At 41.5% G+C, this 17,303-nt stretch overlaps 2 gene segments (V, D, J or C); both read right to left on the bottom strand.

Moving 5' to 3' along the window:
* Positions 1-987: 987 nt before the first annotated feature.
* Positions 988-5,444, bottom strand: LOC128111852 (immunoglobulin lambda variable 4-69-like). The segment is given in 3 exon segments: positions 988-2,239; positions 3,033-3,322; positions 3,431-5,444. Coding segments are annotated over 3 exon segments (375 nt in total).
* Positions 5,445-16,147: 10,703 nt separating this feature from the next.
* On the bottom strand, positions 16,148-16,686 carry LOC128111658 (immunoglobulin lambda variable 3-9-like). The segment is given in 2 exon segments: positions 16,148-16,467; positions 16,616-16,686. Coding segments are annotated over 2 exon segments (366 nt in total).
* Between the last annotated feature and the right edge of the window lie 617 nt (positions 16,687-17,303).

Genomic DNA, 17,303 nt, shown 5'->3' with positions numbered 1-17,303 from the left:
TTTAATTAAAAATCAGGTAATTTTTTAAAAAAGAAGTAGCAAGTAAGCAGTTCAATGAAATCAAGAATAGAGAATAAAATTAAAGACAATAAATGTCTGGGCTATGTCCAAGAAAACAGAAGCATTGTCTGACAGAAATGACAAAAACTATCTGAAACGTGAGAACATAGTTAAATTAGGATATAGAAATCCTGAAGGGAACTCCAGATAATGAGGATGGGAATGAAGACCCCAATAACACACACAGAAATCTCTCAGGAAAGACTTACAAACAGAAAGAATAAAGCAGAAGATAGAAATCAAGGCCTGAAGATAAAATAAAAGATCTAGTCCAAATAGACAAAACATGAAAGATTAAAAACAAAAACCGTGCCGGGCGGTGGTGGCATACGCCTTTAATCCCAGCACTTGGGAGGCAGAGCCAGGCGTATCTCTGTGAGTTCGAGGCCAGCCTGGGCTACCAAGTGAGTTCCAGGACAGGCGCAAAGCTACACAGAGAAACCCTGTCTCGAAAAACCAAAAAAAAAAACCAAAAAAAAAAACAAACAAAAACCGCACACGGAGAAGGAACACATAGGAAATATGGGACACAAGGGAGAAACTAAGCATGCACATTATAGGTCTAAGTGAGGCAGAAGATTCTCAAATTAATGGCATAGACTGTGTCTTTAACAAAATCACAGGGAAAAACTTCTACAAACTAAGAATGGCATATCCATACAGATAAGAGAAGTATACAGAACACCAACTAGACAGAACCAGAAAAGACAATCCATGCCATATCATAATTAAAGTACTAAGTTACAGAACCAAGAAAATGATTTGAGACAAGCAAGAAAAGAAATTCAAGTAATGTATAAAGGAAAACCCATCAGAACAATAGCCAGTTTATTTATAGAAACTTTGTAAGTCAGAAGAGTTTGGAGCGATATATTCCAAAACCTAAAGGACTATGGTAGTGAAACTAGAGTTATACACTCAACAAAACTATGTACAATGACTGTATTTTTCATGATGAAAACAGCATAAAAATCATAACCAAGAAAACAAACATAAGGAAATACAGGAAACATTGTTTTGGGCTTGGTACAGAAATAAGACAGCATAGAGACTGTGGTAGAAGACATAATTATTAAAACACAAAATACACTGAACCCAAATGACACCAAAAATCAACAACTCAATGACCACAATTAACACACATATTTCAAAAGTAATTTTAAATATCAGTAGAATCAGTTCATCTGTCTGTCTGTCTGTCTCTCCCTCTCCGCTTCCCCTTTTCTCCCCTTCTCTTCTCTTTCAATCTGGCTCTCTCTGTCCTCGTTTCTTCCATTCTCCCCTCCCTCATTCAGTGGTTATTTTTAACCTTGTAGACAATTTTATTAGAGCTTAAAATAACAACACAGAGAAAGGAAGCTGTAGATTTTGGCAGCTTCCCTGAAGACGAGAAAGAAGGTGGGAAAGAAAAGAAGTCATGCATTTGACTTAAGCCAACATGGCGATCAGTTGCATGGTGGATGTGGTGATTTGAGTGAGAATGTTCCCACAGGTTCTGTCATTTGACACTTGGTCCAAAGTGAGTGGTGCTGTCTCCATAAGGTAGGAGGTGTGATTTTGCTGGAGGAGGTAGTCACTGGGGTTGGCAATTTCCAAGCCTTGTACAATGACCATTTTTCTGCTTGATATTCAAGCCACTGGCTTCTTCTGTTGCCACGCCTGCCACGTCCCCAGGATCATGGATACTTACATGAGCCCATGAAACACTCATCCTTCTATGAGATGCCTTTGGTCATTGTGTTTTATCAAAGCAACAGAAAAGTAACTAATACAGCACACAATCAGCCATATGAGAGGAGGGGAGTGTTAGGAGGAGAGTGAGGAAGCCCAAAGCATCAGAAAAAGCAGGCTTTAGGGTCTGGTCACCATCAGAAAGAAAGAACCAAAAAGCAAGAAAGAGAAAAAGTTGTGCCATTCTAAGTAAGGCCTCAGAAAGGTTGGTTAACTCATGGAGTCTCCTAGCAGATTGTGGAACCTGCTGCTGTGGGATTCTGACCCATGAGTTTGGCTTCAGAGGTTTCTTCAGGAAACTCTAATTCTGCAGGTCATTTCCTTGAAATTCTTGTTCAGAAGAATGGAGTCAAGATCCTTGCAAAATAGGAGCCTTTTGAAGATATTTTGGTGGGGTTGTTTGATTTGTTTGTTTCTATACATGGTTACTTCTGTGGTCATTTCAAGCCTAAAATGAGATTGTAAAGATGGCCTTGGTGAGCAGGAAGGGAGACCTCCAGGGGGATACGGCATGGTCATGAAAGCAGTTTGGCAGAGACTAAAATACATGGTGGTTGCTTTATCCTTCCTTCAAAGTCTCTATGTAGGCTCACTAAGTAAAGAGGGAGTGAAAGGACAGAGAAGGAGGTCATTTGCATTCAAGGGGAGTGCTCAGCTGCTCTCAATTTTTCTTTTTTGCTTTCTTTCTTTCTTTCTTTCTTTCTTTCTTTCTTTCTTTCTTTCTTTCTTCCTTTTTTTTTTCCTGGCAAGAGGGGTCTAACCACACTGTCACCTAAATATTCTTACACTGTGTTTCTTAGGAATTTGCTGTAGTTACAAAAGAGTTCAAGCATGAGACAAGAAAGCCATCTTATGACGACATACCTGTGAACTTCGGTGAGGTCATAGTAGGAGCCTTAGACTCACTGCTCGACTTGAAAGGGGACTATTCTCACCTCACCTGTATGTTCATCACTTTTGACTTTTACATAGTCATCATTACTACAGAGCACTAAACTCTATATAATCCCTGTCTATTCTCCCTCTTTTTCCAGGAGTTCAGGTGGAAGTGCTAGACCTATGGTCTATTTCCTTGAGTAAAAGCAGAAAACATTCAAAGACTGTGATAGCTAAGAACTTCAGATGTTCCTTCTCACAATTGTAGGTGTTTGTAGCAAGAGAGCAAAAGAGTTTCTGTCCTGCTTCCTCATTTATCTGGGTAACTGTGTTCACTGGTACTTTCCTCCAATCTTCTCACTTACACCACAGATGTAGTCAACTTCATCTTCTGGCTGGATGTTGGAGATGCTTAAGTAGCGATCAGCCCCAGAGCTGGAGCCAGAGAAGCGGTCAGGGATCCCATCCCCCTTGCTGTGGCTTCCATCACTCTTAAGTTGCTTCACATACTTAGGAGCCTTGTCTGGATGTTGCTGGTACCATTCAATGTAGTAGCTGCTGTGCTGACTACTCAAGGTGCAGGTGAGTTTGACTGAGGCTCCCAGGGAGGCAGAAGATGAGGGTGACTGAGTCAGCGTAAGCTGGGAGAAAGACCCTGAAAATAGAGAAACACATTATGTCCATGCTGAAAGAAGAGGAAAGAATGTATCTGACTGTCAGATGGTTTCCCTGAACTGGGATCAGGATGCCCATGACTCCTGACCTGTACAATGAAGGAGGAAGAAGAGGAGAAGAGTCCAGGCCATGGTGCAGACACCACTGAGCTCTGCTGAGAAGGACATGGTGCAGGTCTCTCTAATCCTTTAAGAATTCTCAGAGAACTGTCAGGGTCCTTCATGCAAATTTTTCTTAGTCATTCAAATCCCTTCTCAGGTGTCTGTGCCATCAAAAACCTGGGTGTCATTTCCTGCCTGAGGCTTCCCAAGGGATCACAGTGTCCCCACTGCTGGGCCTGTTGAGTCCTGAGCAGACACAGAGACCGATGTTTGTGTTGTCAGCTGAAAGTCTCCAGACTCTTCAGTGTCACCTACAGACCCCACTGAGCAGGGTCAGGTCTGTCATGTCTGTGTCCACGTGACTTCTTCCAGGTTGTGATCATCAAACACTTTCTGATCAATGTCAGAAGGACTTACCTTCTCTGAACATAGTATGTAGACTTGAATTCATGAGGAGCCCCTTATCTAGGGCCTTCTCCCATACAGACTGAGGGCACAGATATACCTTCCATGAGACCCTCCTCAGATATCACAAGAAAACAACCTCTCCATGGTTCCACAGAAGACATACTAGTGAATATTGGTGTCTAGAAAGATTACTGCTATATTGCACAACTCTGTTAATACATTAGAAATACAAAGTTTTAGAAAATCACAAGGCACAACAAAACAAAATTGCATACACTAGAAAGGAAAAGAAAGTTTGTCCTCAATTAAGGATTAAAGAGAATCAGTGAAGAATGACTGTGTGTGATGGCTTCCAAGGAAACTCATGGAATCCCGCCTACTACGTAGCTGACATAAAAATCATATTTAACTGACTTGGCTTTAGGGGCATGGATTTTCAGATATGAGGACAGCCATAAATTTACACAAGAGTTAATCAATCAAGATAGATATCATCGGTGAGATTGGGCAAGAGCAAGAGTGACATCAGGTGGGTTGCTGGAATCTGCTTAAGCTCACACATGTTTAAGGAAGTTGCACTACATGGATTTTCCTTGTCAAACCCTGCTCAGGGAATATGCAGAAGAGGAGGTGGAAACATTGTAAGAGCCAGAGGTAGTAGATGACTCCAATAAAAGAGCATCTTCCAAACACAACAGGACTGATGCACATGGGAACTCACAGAGACTATGACAGCATGCACAAGACCTGCACAGGTTCAAACCAAATTAAAATACCAGCTCTGAAAAAGGAAGTGGACAAAAATTCCACCGTTAGCCCTGCAATTACTGTAACAAGTAACTTCTAAAAAAGGGAAAATCAGTTTTCTCCAATGCAGTGTTACTAGAAGTATCAACCACATTCTAGGGCAGGCCTCATGTACAGGAATAGCTGGCCAACACAGAACAGATTCCATGAGTGTGTGTTTTTTGTGTGCACTTTTTGTATTGTTTTATTTTGTCTGAATGCTTTGCTTTTATCACTTGGCCTACATAGTGTGCTCTAGTGAGATGCTGTCTCAATTTTTTTTTCCAGAAAGGGTTTTTCTCTGTATCCCTGGCATTCCTGGAACTCTCTCTCTGTAGACCAGGCTGCCCTCAAACTCCCTGAGATATTCCTGACTCTGCCTTCTGAGTGCTGGCATTAAAGGAATGTGTCACAACTCTCAGGGACCAAATTATTTTTAATAAAGTAATACAACACTTTAGACACAATGTTGACACAAACAATGAAAGAGAGATAGAGGAAGAAGAAGAAGAAGAAGAAGAAGAAGAAGAAGAAGAAGAAGAAGAACCAGAACCAGAACCAGAAGAAGAGGAAGAAGGGAGGGAGTGATGGAGGGCAAGAGGGAGGCAAAGGAATGAAAGAGAATCTAGGATTCATTTGTCCCTGGTAGAATCAATGCATGGAACTGTATATTGAGGCTTCAGCATGTAGGGGCACTTGCTTCCAAGCCTGACAATGTGAGTTTATTTGGAACATCCATGGTGGAAGGAAATGTCTCAATGATTTGTGCAAGTTGTCCTTTAATCTCAAGGACACAGATACATTCAAAAACACACACACATTCACAAACACACATATTCAAACACATATGCATTAAATAATTAAATAAATATTTTTTAAAAATTTTATTCTTTTGTGTCTGTCACTACTTTCTGTCTGTTTGTGGTTTTCCTTATTTTAGGCCCTTATTATTATTGTTGACACTCAAATGCCAGTGTGACTATCTTAGGAGGGAGATCTTTATGAATGAAGGATTACAAGCCCAACTTCTGACCCACAGATGACCCACAGGGTCATGAGAACCCTGAGGTCTAACAAATATTGATCTAGCATAGGCTGCAAACTGTTGTGGTTTGAGTTGCACACTTTCCTGATTCCTCTATTTATTGTCTCCTCCTGCCATGTACAACAAAAGAACTTCCTAACATCCATTCTGTGCATTATGTACCAGGATTAACTTTCTTAAGGTTCCCACTTCAAATGATAGGCATGTCCCTTGGTTTCATGTAAATCACAAAATATTCAAAACTGAGTTTTTTATAACAAGGCAATATTTGCATGTTCACACATAAACAGTTGGAGACCTTTGAGAAAAATCTTCTCCTAGAAGCTGCACCTCTGGTCTTTGCTGACAGTATTTCTATGCTGAAAGAGGAGAGATATATTCGTATTTTGAGACTGACAGTTGCTTAACATTAGAATTTAGTTGCAGTTATAAAGGTAGAAATATGAGTCATTGTGTCAACATCCTTGGGGATAAAATATGAGTCAAGGTGAATGAAATGTGTGCAAATTCAGAAATACTTTACAAAATGATGCTTGATTTGTTGGTCCCCTGGGATGACAGTAACGACATACAACAAACTGTGTGGGCTAGAACAAGGGAACTTGTTTTCTCATAGTGATTTATGGAGGACAGACTTGCAAAATGCACATACTGAGCTAAGCACCCTATGGCACCTCTTCATTCCCTCCTCTGTCCCTCTTGTTTGGGAATCTTAGGTGGTTTTTGGTCAGCAGCATCAAAGCCCTACATGCACATCAGACTTCACATGACAATCTATCACTGCTACCTCCCTGTGTTCTCAAAGCCATCTTATGAAGACAGAGTAAGGAGTCAGCTTCAAGTTTTGTCAGTTTCTCAGAAGCACACAGTGCTCCCTGCTGAGCATAGGTAATTTTTGTAGTGTGTATTAAATATCTTCCACATGATTTCTATTCTTCTGTCATAGATTCCTTAGTTCATCTTTGAAATTGCTATTAACTTTAACTGAAGTTCTATCTGTTTAACTTTCATCGTTTTAATGACTTTTATGCATTCTGAATCCTAGTTATTTTCCCTCTTAATCAAAGTACATGTATTTTTCTTCCTTGATAGGACTCTGTGATTTTTTTCAGTGAAAAACCTTTACCATATAGTTAGACAATTTGTTTCATCTCATTATTAGATGTTTGTATTATGTTTTTCTCATTCACACTGTAACTTTTCTGTTTCAGAATTCCCTAGAGTTCATCATCAGACCTGAAATAATACCTGCCTTTTGGTTCATTCATTTTTCTCAGCTACAGTTTGTTTTGTCTCTCTTGGGGAATATGAGACACACCTTACTTTGGAAGTTATAACTGACTATAAAATGAATTTCAGTTTTTATTGTCAGTGAAAATTTATTAGACATTCATAACTTTGGAGTGTTTTTCCAAAAGCCAAGCTCCAGACATGGCCCACATTGAACTTAATGAGGAACATCATCTAATGACAAGAATTCTCAGGTGTTGATTTTACTGTGATGTTGAAAGGACCAAGCAGATGCCATAACAGGCTGCTCAGTCTTCTCTCAGAGATCAGGCCTCAATTTCAGTTTCCTGAGACTTGAGCAAGCAGTTTCTGGGAGGGCCATGAACAAAAGACATAGCTCCTTGCAGTAGCTCCCTTTCTGCACGTACTCTGACTGCTCAAAGTTAAGCCAGATGTTTACTCTCTGGGGCCCCTCACCAACTTAGAGTTATGTGCAGTACGTGCTTGGCCAGTCAGCCCCCATGGTGGCTCAAGGACAAAGCCTGAGACTTGTGCTGGACTGCCCCCAAAGTAATAAATTGTAACCACCAACCAGTAAATTCAAAGGTTACATACCGTCACCCAATTAAAAGAGAACAGAGATAAAAATAAACCAATCCGAGTTGCACCCATTCAAAACTCCCCCAACCCCCCTGAAGGGCTTGTGGATTTTGCCTTTAAAAAGTTAGCCACACAAAGAAAAAGCAAGTTCCTTCTGGCCTCACGACTAGGAGTGAGTGCTTTGGATAGAGCTTCCCTGCCCGCGGCTTATAAACAAACAGAAATAAACCATGCTAATTGCATTCTGAACCTAAGGTCTGTGGTGGTTATCTTTGGGGTCCCAATCTGGGCATAACAATGTAGTCTGATACCCTAAGAGTCTGTGTTATTCCTATTGATAACACCCTACACTGTAAGAAAAGACAGGAAAAAAGGACAGAAAGTCTTACTGGCCTGGAGGTGTGTAGCATTAATAGAGAATGTGACTAGTATATAGAGACCTGTGTTCAAGACCTAGACCTGAAAAAGAAAAAAAGTAATTTGAAAGTATTGAAATATAATGTTTAGATTTATTTTTATTTTATATTATCCCTGTGTACATGCACCCATGAATGCAAACACTCACAGAGAGAGAGACAGAGAGTGAGAGACAGAGAGAGACAGAGTGAGAGAGACAGCGAGAGTGAGAGAGAGAGAGAGAGAGAGAGAGAGAGAGAGAAATACCATAGCTGTTGGGTCTAATTGCCCTAGACTTGGAATTACAGGGACTTATGAGGCAAACTACATGGGTGCTTGGAATGAACATGAACCTTCTGTAAGAGCAATATGTGCTCTAAATCACTGAACTGTCTCTCTAGCCACCCAAAATAGTATAAAATTATCCTGTTTTCTTGAAACAATATTACTTATAAAGATCTTGAGACATCTTTATAAGTAATATTGGTCTGTGTAAACATAGTCTGTCAGTGTAGAGATTAATCTTCCCTTCCTGCTGAAGTAAATTTTCATAATGTTGACACTACTTTAATTTGTTAGTCAGTTACTTTGGGCATGTGTTTTATTAAGCTATTCTTTCTTATTTTGGTCTAAAATAGTCCACTTGAGAAAGTTACAGATCACCACATTTTATTAAGCCAATTAAGAGTATAATGAGTCCTCTAACTGACCAAGAAAAGGCTCCTGCCTGGGAAAGACAAAGGACAGGACACTCGGGTTTTAATGACAAAAGGCTGCAATCACATCACACCTGTTGCAGGCTTGAAGGTCTTTACAATGTAACCTTTGATCTTGTAAAACATAAAAAAAAAGGCCACTCCTGTACTGGAACCAAACTGTTTTTACATATCAGGACCCTTTCTCAGTAGGGAATGAAGGACCCTTTGTGTTGTGAAACACTTTCTCAAACAAAGAGAGAACCCCTTTTACAGGCAAATGGAGCTCCTAGGTGGAGGGCAACCTGACATTCCTGAAGCTATTTCAGTTCCAGTAAAAACAAAGATATTTCAGTGTAGCTATATTGGTAACTTGTATATTTTAATTGATAGTATCTCAATGAAATGATCATTCTCAGAAAAGTAAACTTTCTAATAGGTAGACCTGGATTTTTGAAGACTATTTAGAAGGAGAAGCTCTGACTACGTCTTACTTGAAACCCTCTCTACTCTTCCTATGCTATCTCTGGAAGGAGAATTATAAAGATCCCAATGCATTCCATTCCTGTGATACCATCATGAGGGACAGTCATGACCTGCTTCCATTTAAACATTATATATCAAAAGCTAAGAAACACAACTACAATAATATTTTTAATGCAACATTTAATGCAATGAAAGACTAAAGAGCCAAATCTGAGCTATGTAGATTGAAGAGTACAGACACAGCATGCCTAATCATCTACCAGACAGCATCTTGATGCCAGAGCTGTCCAGTGGTCTGTAAGGTCATTGTATCTTACTTTGCACAATTTGTAGTGACTTTCATCTTCAAAGTCTATTTCTTCATCTCATTTTAATGATCATTGATAATTTTTAGTAGAATGCATTAACAGTACAAAGTAATGTGTTTTACTATAACATGTTCCCCTGTGTATAAAGATATTTATTCATCCCCATATCTTCTGCTCTTATACTCTGCTTTTGTACTTCCTCACTTTCACACTGCTAAAAGTTTGCCTGCTACATTCATGAGTATTTTTACCTGTTATGTTTCACACATAAGAAAAAATACGGTAGACTTGACTTGCCTTATTTCCCTTCGCATCATGATTCCATTGTGTTAAATATTGTGTCTCACTTAGCCTCATTTCTGTCATGTGGATCTAGGTCTTGAAGCCCTGGAGAGGTGAAAGTGAAAATAGGGATGTGGGAGATACATGGATGCATGGTTACACCTGTGTTTTATTAATTTTTTCTCTGTGGTCTGTACTTTGCACTGTTTAGTCAAACAGAGCCAGAGAATGGGTGTGAAATATCATTAATTTGCAGTTTTCTTTGTATTTGTCCTATGTGTTCATGCACAGACATATGTGTACAAGTTTGCACATGTTGAGGGCAGAGATCGATGTATCCTATTTGTCTCCATTCTCTCTAACATAGGGTATTTCCCTAACTTTGAGCTCACTGATTTAACTAGATTGACAGGCCAACAGTCCTAGGAACTGTTTCTTCCATGATCAGTGGGATTATAGACCAGCTTTGCAGCTGAGCAAAGCTTTATTTTTATTTCAGATCACAGCTTATTTTAGAGATAGTTGAATTTAATACTAACATAGAACTATAAAAAAGTTGAAATGCATTTGAAAATTACAATTACTTGTGTGGTTATGTAGGGGATAGCATATGTGTGTGAACACATGGACAAGAACATGCCATCAAACCGTGGTCATCAGGCTTGGAAGCAGGGCACCTTTACTCTGTGAGCCACTGTGTCAGCCTTAGAAAGGCATTTTCTAAAGTTTTCACATACATCACTGTTTAAAAATATTCAGTATGTGCTTTTTAACTCTATTTTTGAGAATTGTCATGAATGACTGTGGTACTGAGGCCCATTCTCCCTAGTACTGCAGCCGGTGAGGGACAATGTCAACTCTCCCACTCTTGTGACCTGGGACCAGATTTCCCAAATTCAGTAGGTGTTGAGGTAGGTTGGGGTTGGGGAAGAACATATTTCTCTTGCCTATGCCACCACTTGACAGAGAGATAGTGAGGCTAGCTCTCCTACTCTCATGTCTTCAGGGCCTGCTCACCTGCCAAAGTTGTCAGCTCCACTGTGCTGCCCAGGCTATGTCAAGGCCTGCTCTCCTGAGTAAGGGGGCGGGGTCAACTCTGTGCAGCCCTACCTTCACCGTCTTAGAAGAGAACAGGAGCTATGGACACAGACTGAGGCTGGGACAGGGCCACAGACCCAGACATGGCCATTGCCATCAGCCCAATCCAGAGAAAGCCGTGGTCCTGGGGAGCAGCATGTCTGGTTAGATCTGTGTAATATCAGCAGCAGCACGGCCCTTGGACACCCTCCTGAACCTAGGTGGCTGCCCAGACACCAGTTGTCTGAGTGGTTCTTAATGGCAACACAGGCCATGGATATCAACATAGACCCTAAATGGGTTTTGTCCAGGGACACAAATGCGGTCTTCGTCAGAAGCCAGGGAAGGAATGTCACCATTGCCTCAGTTGGTAGTAAAAGTCATTCAAATCAGGATGGACTCACTGCTTCTTGGCCCTCGAAAAACAACATAGCCTCAGGTGGCATCCCAGATCCCTGACAAACTTATATGGCAACAGGAACCTCGGACATCAACTCAAATTCCAGTTGAGGCATGAGCCATAAGCCCAGACGTGATCACACCACAGCTCAGCTCAGTCTGTAGGACACCCTGGCCTCAGATGGCAGCTCATGTCATTTCAGGTCTATAGCCTCTTTAGTGGCAGAGCTTTGAGACACCAAACCTACAGATGTGATGGCCCAGATCCTGGTCATCTGTATGACCATTGGATGTAACACGGGTCATGGACATCAACACAAACCCAGGCTGCAGTAGGACCACAGACACAGACATGGTCCCTGGAGCAACCTGTGCAGGGATGTCATCATGGCACTAGCTGGCATGGCAGGTCATAGAGATCAGCATGGATTCAAGGGGCAGTGTGGCATTCAATTGCCAACATGTCCCCAGGTAGCAGCCCTGCCCCCAGATATCTGCTCAACCTTTGATGATAACAGTAGCCACATACACAAACACAGACCTTGGTTTTGGCATTGCCACAGACCTAGACATGGCCTTGGCCACAGTTTGGGTCTGGATGTGACCAATGGCCCCAAGTGGCAGGGCATGTCACCCTGATCTGTTTGGCCCCAATGGCTACAAAACCCTCAAACAACATCATGGCCTCAGGTGTCAGCTCAGACTATGGGACTCTGTTGAGGACCGACTCCAGACAGCTGTGTCCTGGACTTTGTCAAGCCTTGACAAGAGGTTCCTGGACTAGCTGCAGGATATAAGATTAGATAAACTTTCTGGAGCCTGTCAGCTGCAGGGGGCCTGGGATCAAAGCGACCTCGCCCTGACCCCTCCCTTAGGAATTTTCTCTCTCCCTGCTTCCCCTGCTCCCCCTCCGTGCCTGAAGCCCTGCTTATAAGCCTCAATACCCAGTCAATAAACGAGACCTTGACATGACTCAGACTGACTCTGTCTTCCCTTATGCGCCTGGTCTCCTTTCTCTCTCGCCCCCATTGATCTTTCAGGAGGTGCCTCCTCGGGTCTCATCAAATAACCTGGCCCGCGGGACCGGGCAGGACTCTACACTGCCCTCTGTTCCAACAGCAGCCATTGTCATTAACACAAAGTCTGACTGCTTCAGGGATGTGGATCCAGACATAGCCCTCAGCAGTAGTCCAGGCACAGAAGTCACCATGGACCAGGTGGCAGTGCAGGCCTCTTTGAATGGCATGGCCTTTTGGGGACACATCCCTCTGACCACAACATGTCATTGGTGGTGGCCCAGCCTCATGGCATCCTCAAGGCCATTAGTGGTAACAGCAGCCTCAGACATCAACACAGACCATGACACCTGCATCAGGTCTGGGCCCAAGCATCACCAAGGTCTCATCAAACAAGCCAACCAGTTTCTCCTTGCCCTAGACTGTTCAGATATGCCTCTCTCCCCAGCATATAAACCTTTCTGTCTCTCTCTTCCATTTCTCCACCATATCCTCACTCACCATAATGGTGCTAGGCTGCTAGGTGACACCGATTCAAGATTGCTCTCTGTATTCCCCAACTGAGTGTTCTGGAGCTGAACTGTAGCTGTCCTCTGTATACCAAGGCCTCCTAGCCCCGGGAGGCTGGTTGTTGGTCTCTGTCCCTCAGGGTGAGAGTCTATGGCAGGGCCATAGCTGTCCTCTGTGCCTTAATTTTCATTTTTAAAGGGATAAATATTCTATATTCATTTAATGTCTGTGAAAATTTTATTCTATCTTCATTTGGGGGGAGATACTTACACTACATAACTAATTTCTGCGGGGATATTTTTCACTTTACATTTTAAAAACATGTTTGTCTACTGTCTTACTGTTTTCTTACTTCAGTGAAGAATTCTGCTCTGATGATGGAGGGTCTCATTTTCCATTCACCACTTACTTTTATCACTGTCATTTAAAGTTTGCTACTGTGACTTTTTCTCAGCTTCAGTTTATTGTCTTTTCACATGTTGACATGTTACATTTTATCAAGGGCAGAAATATTTTGATCATTCCTTCTTCAAATACTGTGTTCAGTCCTTTACCTTCATTCCTTCTTCAAATACTGTGTTCAGTCCTTTACCTTGACCATGACTTCTCAGAAGTGACCACACACACAAATACACACACATACACACACACACACACACACACACACACAGAGAGAGAGAGAGAGAGAGAGAGAGAGAGAGAGAGAGAGAGAGAGAGAGAGAGAGAACTGGAAAACTGCCCACTGACTTAGAAAACTCATTCATGTCCTGAAAATATTTTCAATTTTTCATTATTATTGGAGGATACATTCTGTGAATCCAACATAAGACCTATCATATTTAATTCAAGTATCCCACCATTAAACTGTATGTAGAGACTTATGTGCTTACTTTATCTTTAAACACTTTTAACTTTCCCTCCATTTAACTGATGTTGGCTGTAGGCTAGTTGTAAATTGTCCTTATTTTGTTTAGATGTGTCCATTTTGTCTCTAATGTCTTCATGAAAAGGTGTTGGATTTCATCAACTTTTTTTCAGCAACAAATGAGATGATCATATTTTTTTCTTTCTGTTTGTTTATATAGAGTAATACACTGACTGATTTTTCACTTGTTGAACCATCCTGCATATCTGGGACAAGGCTACTTGATCCTAGTGGATGATCTTTTTGGCTTCTTTTTTTAAATTCAGTTTTTGAGTATTCTTATTGACTAGTTTTGCATGTACGTTCATGAGGAAATTGATCTGTAATTCCCTTTCTTTGTCAAATCTTTATGTGGTTTGGGCATCAGGATGAATGTGGCCTCAAAACTTAGTGAGTGCAAACTACCTGAAGTACAGAAGAGTTACCCTAGAGGTTTCTTTTAATGGGAATTACTTGGCCTGACCTGGCCATCTGCTATAACCAAGCAAGGCTTCCAGAGGTAGTACTGGGACATCAACAGAGCCACAAAACTCTGACCTACAATCTATCCTGTCTGCCAGATGTGCTGGGGTAAAGGTCAATGAATTTGTGAAAGTGTCCGACCAATGACTGATCCAATTTGAAGACCATCCATTGGAGGGAGTCCATGCCTGACACTGCTTTTATGGACAGGAATCAGAGGCTGGATAGACCAGAGACCTGGGTAAAACGACATATGACCAAACATGATTTGTGTGTGTGTGTGTGTGTGTGTGTGTATGTGTGTGTATGATAGTATGCATATGTATGTATATATGTTTATATATATTAGAAATAAATATATTTAATTCTAATGAAATAAATAAATTTTATATGTATATAAATTAAACAGTCTAAACAGTCAAAAGAATGATTCCTAATGATAATCTGCTGTACTCATAGAAGGGTACCTACAGTTGGCATATAATATATCAGTGAAGAATATGTTTTTCAAGGTTTCTACTGTTCTGTCTCAATATCATTGATATTTACTTTTATATTGTCTAATCTTTGCTCAATCACTTAGTGTACCTTTGTTCATAATCTTAAACACTGTTGTTTTTGTTTTTATAAAATTCAATTATGTGCTTTTGAAATTTCAATAATTTCCCTATATTTTGAAAATACTGAATGCTGCTGTTTTTCTTACTTTTTAAATTTTCATGGTCTCTTTTCATTTTATTTAGTCCCATGTTACATGAGGATGTTTTCAGACAAGCATATTATGTACATTGAGTATATTCCCATCCATAATTTTCTACTTTCCTCTTGAATATAGTTTTCCTACATACTTTTGTATCCTCTCTGATGGCTGCTAGAAGGAATGGGCAGGCTTGATGTCTCAAAGGGCCAGACCTGTTCATGACTAGTTCTCCTATCTCCATGGTAAGGGTGGAAAGTACATGGAAAAAGAGTGATATGGAATCCAAATCCATAGAATTGCTAGTGAAAGGCAAAATTCTAGAGTCCTATCTGATAGGGAGTGAAGCAAGTTTATTCTTGGATCTACAACCAAAGACAATGCTGGACGGTGGCTCTTTTATCCCATTAAATATAGTATTTTAGAAATTCATGTCTACAAAGGGGTGGGGAGGACAGAGAATGAGATCCATGAGCAGTGGGCAGTGAGGAAGTGTGCTGGACAGCATCTGTGTTAGTCAAGGCTTTTATCTCCATATCTACGCTCTGCATGGAAGATGCAATTGCCCTGGACTTCCTGATCCTATTGCTGGAAGTCTTTCACAAACACAGCACTCTCCTGAATGTAAACCTCAGAGCTGTGTACAATTTTTGTGTCAGTAAGGAATGTAGGACATGACTTCTCCTGTATGGATTCTAGGGAGAATAGGTCATAACAGTGGGGCTGGTAGGTAGAGGGAAGCAATTCTTCCTTATTGACCTGTCTTCTCAGCTCTAACTGCACACTTGTCAGGCTGTAAGAAGATTTCTTATAATTCACAAGCACACTTACAATATTTTTGAAGGGAGAGCTAGAAAAAAGGGAGAAAAGATGAGTGTGAATATAATCAATGCAAATGTCAAAAATCTAAGAAAAAATTGTAAACAAACAACAAAATGCACTAATTTGCACAATGGATATCTCTTAGTAAATCGGCTAAAAATTAGGAATAGCGTGGCAGCAGTGGTGCATGCCTTTAATACCAGCACTTGGTAGTCAGAGCCAGGTGGATCTCTTTTAGTTCGAGGCCAGCCTGGTCTAAAGAGCAAGATCCACTACAGGCACCAAAACTACACAGAGAAACTCTGTCTCGAAAAACCAAAAATAAAAAATAAAACTTAGGAATAAAACCCTTTCTCTGATGGACTCTGAAGGTCACCACATATTCTCCCTGGTAGAGTCTAAGGAATAAGACTCAGCAGTTGACATCTTAGTCATGTATGCTTTGTCACTTTGCATCAGAAAACAGAATCCTTGCAAAGGGCAGGGAAGCAACTCTGCAAGTTAAACTAGGAAACAGGTTGTCACTGTCACAGGAGAGAAGGGGTTTATGTCTTACTTCCTCATCTGCCTGTGTTATTGTGAGCACTACTAGTGCTATCCCAACTTTGACAGTAATAATCAGCTTCATCTCCAGCCTGGGCTTTGCTGATGGTCAGGGTGGCCGTGTTCCCTGAGTTGGAGCCAGAGAATTGGTCTGGGATGCCAGAGGGACGGTTATTATCTCTATATATGACCAGCACAGGGGCCTGGCCTTGCTTCTGCTGGTACCAGTGAACATACTTATCTGAGAGTTTTTCTCCAGAGCAGGTGATTGTGGCCTTTTGACCTAGAGCCACTGATACTGAAGGAGGTTGAGTCAGTATATAGGAGGCCATGGAACCTGCAAAAGAAATGAGAAGGATGCTAAAGATATCGAACAATGCTGTTTATAAGGCCATCTAAACCCCCTACCAGAACAGGACTCAGGATTCAGGGCTAGACAACAATGTCTGTTGGCTGAAACATCTGACTGATTCTGGGTAGGTCACCTGTGCAGAGGGAGAGGAAGGGGAGCAGGAGGAACAGCCAGGTCATGGTGGAGATGCCACAGAGTAGTGGATCCTGGAAGTCACAGCACAACCAGGCTAATCAGGCTTTTATTCTCTTTCAATCATCTTCAGGGTAGTGGATGTTCTGTGGCTATGCAAATTTACCCCTCTCTGGGGCTCCCCATGGAGGCCTATGGGGGGAAAATACTTCAAAGCTGTGAAGCAGAAACTGATGAGGAGGGGTGGAGCCCAACTCATTCAAGAGTCCCTTGGCTCAGAAATTCCCCCTAAGCCCCTGTGATCTCTGATCACAGTAACCCTGCAGGCACTTGTCCATGATAGTCTCTGAACTGCTGAGCTCTTCTTAGCAAGGCTGTGCACCTTTCTTTGCCTTGTCATTGGTGTGCACTTGGTCGTGTTGAGAGATCAGTACTGACCTGTGACTCAGCAGAAGGTATAGTGCAGGAACCATGACCCTGAGGGCAAGAAACTGATCCTGGGGTCAGTTCTCCTACAGTGGATTTCCCACTGAACTCAGAGTGCTTTTCCCAAAGAATTCCAGCCATGGTAGAGACACCAAGGTTCAACCTGTGGTTCCACCCAGCCAGAGCATTTCCTGGTGAGTCCCTCACTATGCATGGCTTCTGCCTATGTGCTGGAGTGATGGTGTTATGTGATTCTCAGAATG

The sequence above is a fragment of the Peromyscus californicus genome, unplaced genomic scaffold (genome assembly GCF_007827085.1).
Source record: "Peromyscus californicus insignis strain IS unplaced genomic scaffold, ASM782708v3 Scaffold_16__1_contigs__length_79575227, whole genome shotgun sequence".
NCBI lineage: Eukaryota > Metazoa > Chordata > Mammalia > Rodentia > Cricetidae > Peromyscus > Peromyscus californicus.
Note: the sequence above shows the minus strand (reverse complement) of the source record. Positions and strands in the feature narration are given on the sequence as shown.